Here is a 1,406-nt window from a genome sequence, read left to right as displayed (position 1 = left end):
GTGATTCCATAATTGTCTTTCACATTCAAATTGTTTCAATAGAAACATGTATCTTCTTTGACTCTTTCTGAAAATTGTACTGATACAGCATGGATGTTGTTTACTTATTCCATAACGTGCGCCTAACCCTCTTAAGTAGTTAAGCAGTGTGTATTTTATATCAAAACGTCATACACATCGTTGTTGTGTTTCAATAACGATTTCAATATCGTTACGCAAATCAATTAAGCAGTGTGTTTATAATATCGAAATGATATAGATGTCGTTTTATTTTTCAGGAACGATTTCAATATCGTTATAAGGGCATTTTAGTCATTTACAAATTGAATTTTCCATGTTTAATAACTTTAGACCTTTTAAACAAAAACCTTAAATGCTGGTCTTCTTAAACTAACGTTTAGTTTGACTTGCCTTTTTAACTCAATCCCCCGATTAATAACCCAATTGGAGTTAATTGTTCAAATGGTCACTGAATTTAAGTTCATGTCTTTGATTGGTCACTGAAATTTAAAATCTTGAGTTTTGGTCACTGAACTTAGATCTATGTTTTCGATTGTTCACTGAAATTTAAAATTTCGAGTTTTAACCACTGACCTTTAAAAAATGTTGTACATTACTTACTGAACTTTGAAAAATATTGTACATTATTCACTGAATTTTGAAAAATATTTTACATTACTCACTGTAAATTCGATATTTTTCAAAGTTCAACAGTTATATCAGTGAGTAATGTACAATATATTTTAAAATTCATTGGCCAAAATTCGATATTTTAAATTTCAGTAAGCAGTTTAAGTTATGGACTTAAGTTGAGTGTACAATCGAAAATATTGGCCTAAATTTAAAAATTAAAATTCGATATTTTAAACTTCTAACTCACCCAATTGATTTTGATGATTTCCCCTGTATCCTCGTATAAGCCCAAAATCTCGCTCCCTCCGAGTCTGGCGACCGTCTCCCTTTCTCCAAAATACCTACAAAATCTCTCGGAGTAGCTGTCTGAACTTCCAATCCTACAGAAATCAAGAAAAAAAGAGAGATGTTTTTTCACATAGTATTGGAGCGGAACATGCAGTTGCACCCCCGTCATTTCGGCCGCGACCTTCGCGATAAACTCGTCACTAAACTCATGAAAGACGTCGAGGGCACTTGCAGGTATGAATAATTGAGCGTGTTTGGATTATTAGTGGTATTTATTATAATAAAAATCAGTATCTTTTTACAGCGGTCGGCATGGGTTCATTGTAGCGATCACTGGTATTGAAAATGTTGGGAAAGGATTAATTCGTGATGGTACCGGATTTGTTACTTTTCCGGTGAAGTACCAGTGCGTGGTTTTTCGACCGTTTAAGGGGGAGATTCTTGAAGCTGTTGTTACAATGGTTAACAAGGTCAGATTTTTTTTT

General features: G+C 33.5%; 1 protein-coding gene across 1 annotated transcript; it reads left to right on the top strand.

Moving 5' to 3' along the window:
• Window positions 1-878: 878 nt before the first annotated feature.
• On the top strand, window positions 879-1,400 carry LOC111384444 (DNA-directed RNA polymerase II subunit RPB7; the record flags this gene model as incomplete). The annotated part of the gene is made up of 2 exons (XM_023008721.1): window positions 879-1,155; window positions 1,226-1,400. Coding segments are annotated over exons 1-2 (291 nt in total), but the record flags the coding sequence as incomplete, so codon positions are not given.
• Window positions 1,401-1,406: the final 6 nt, after the last annotated feature.

This window comes from Olea europaea, unplaced genomic scaffold (assembly GCF_002742605.1).
Source record: "Olea europaea var. sylvestris unplaced genomic scaffold, O_europaea_v1 scaffold29128, whole genome shotgun sequence".
Classification (NCBI taxonomy): Eukaryota; Viridiplantae; Streptophyta; class Magnoliopsida; order Lamiales; family Oleaceae; genus Olea; species Olea europaea.
Note: the sequence above shows the minus strand (reverse complement) of the source record. Positions and strands in the feature narration are given on the sequence as shown.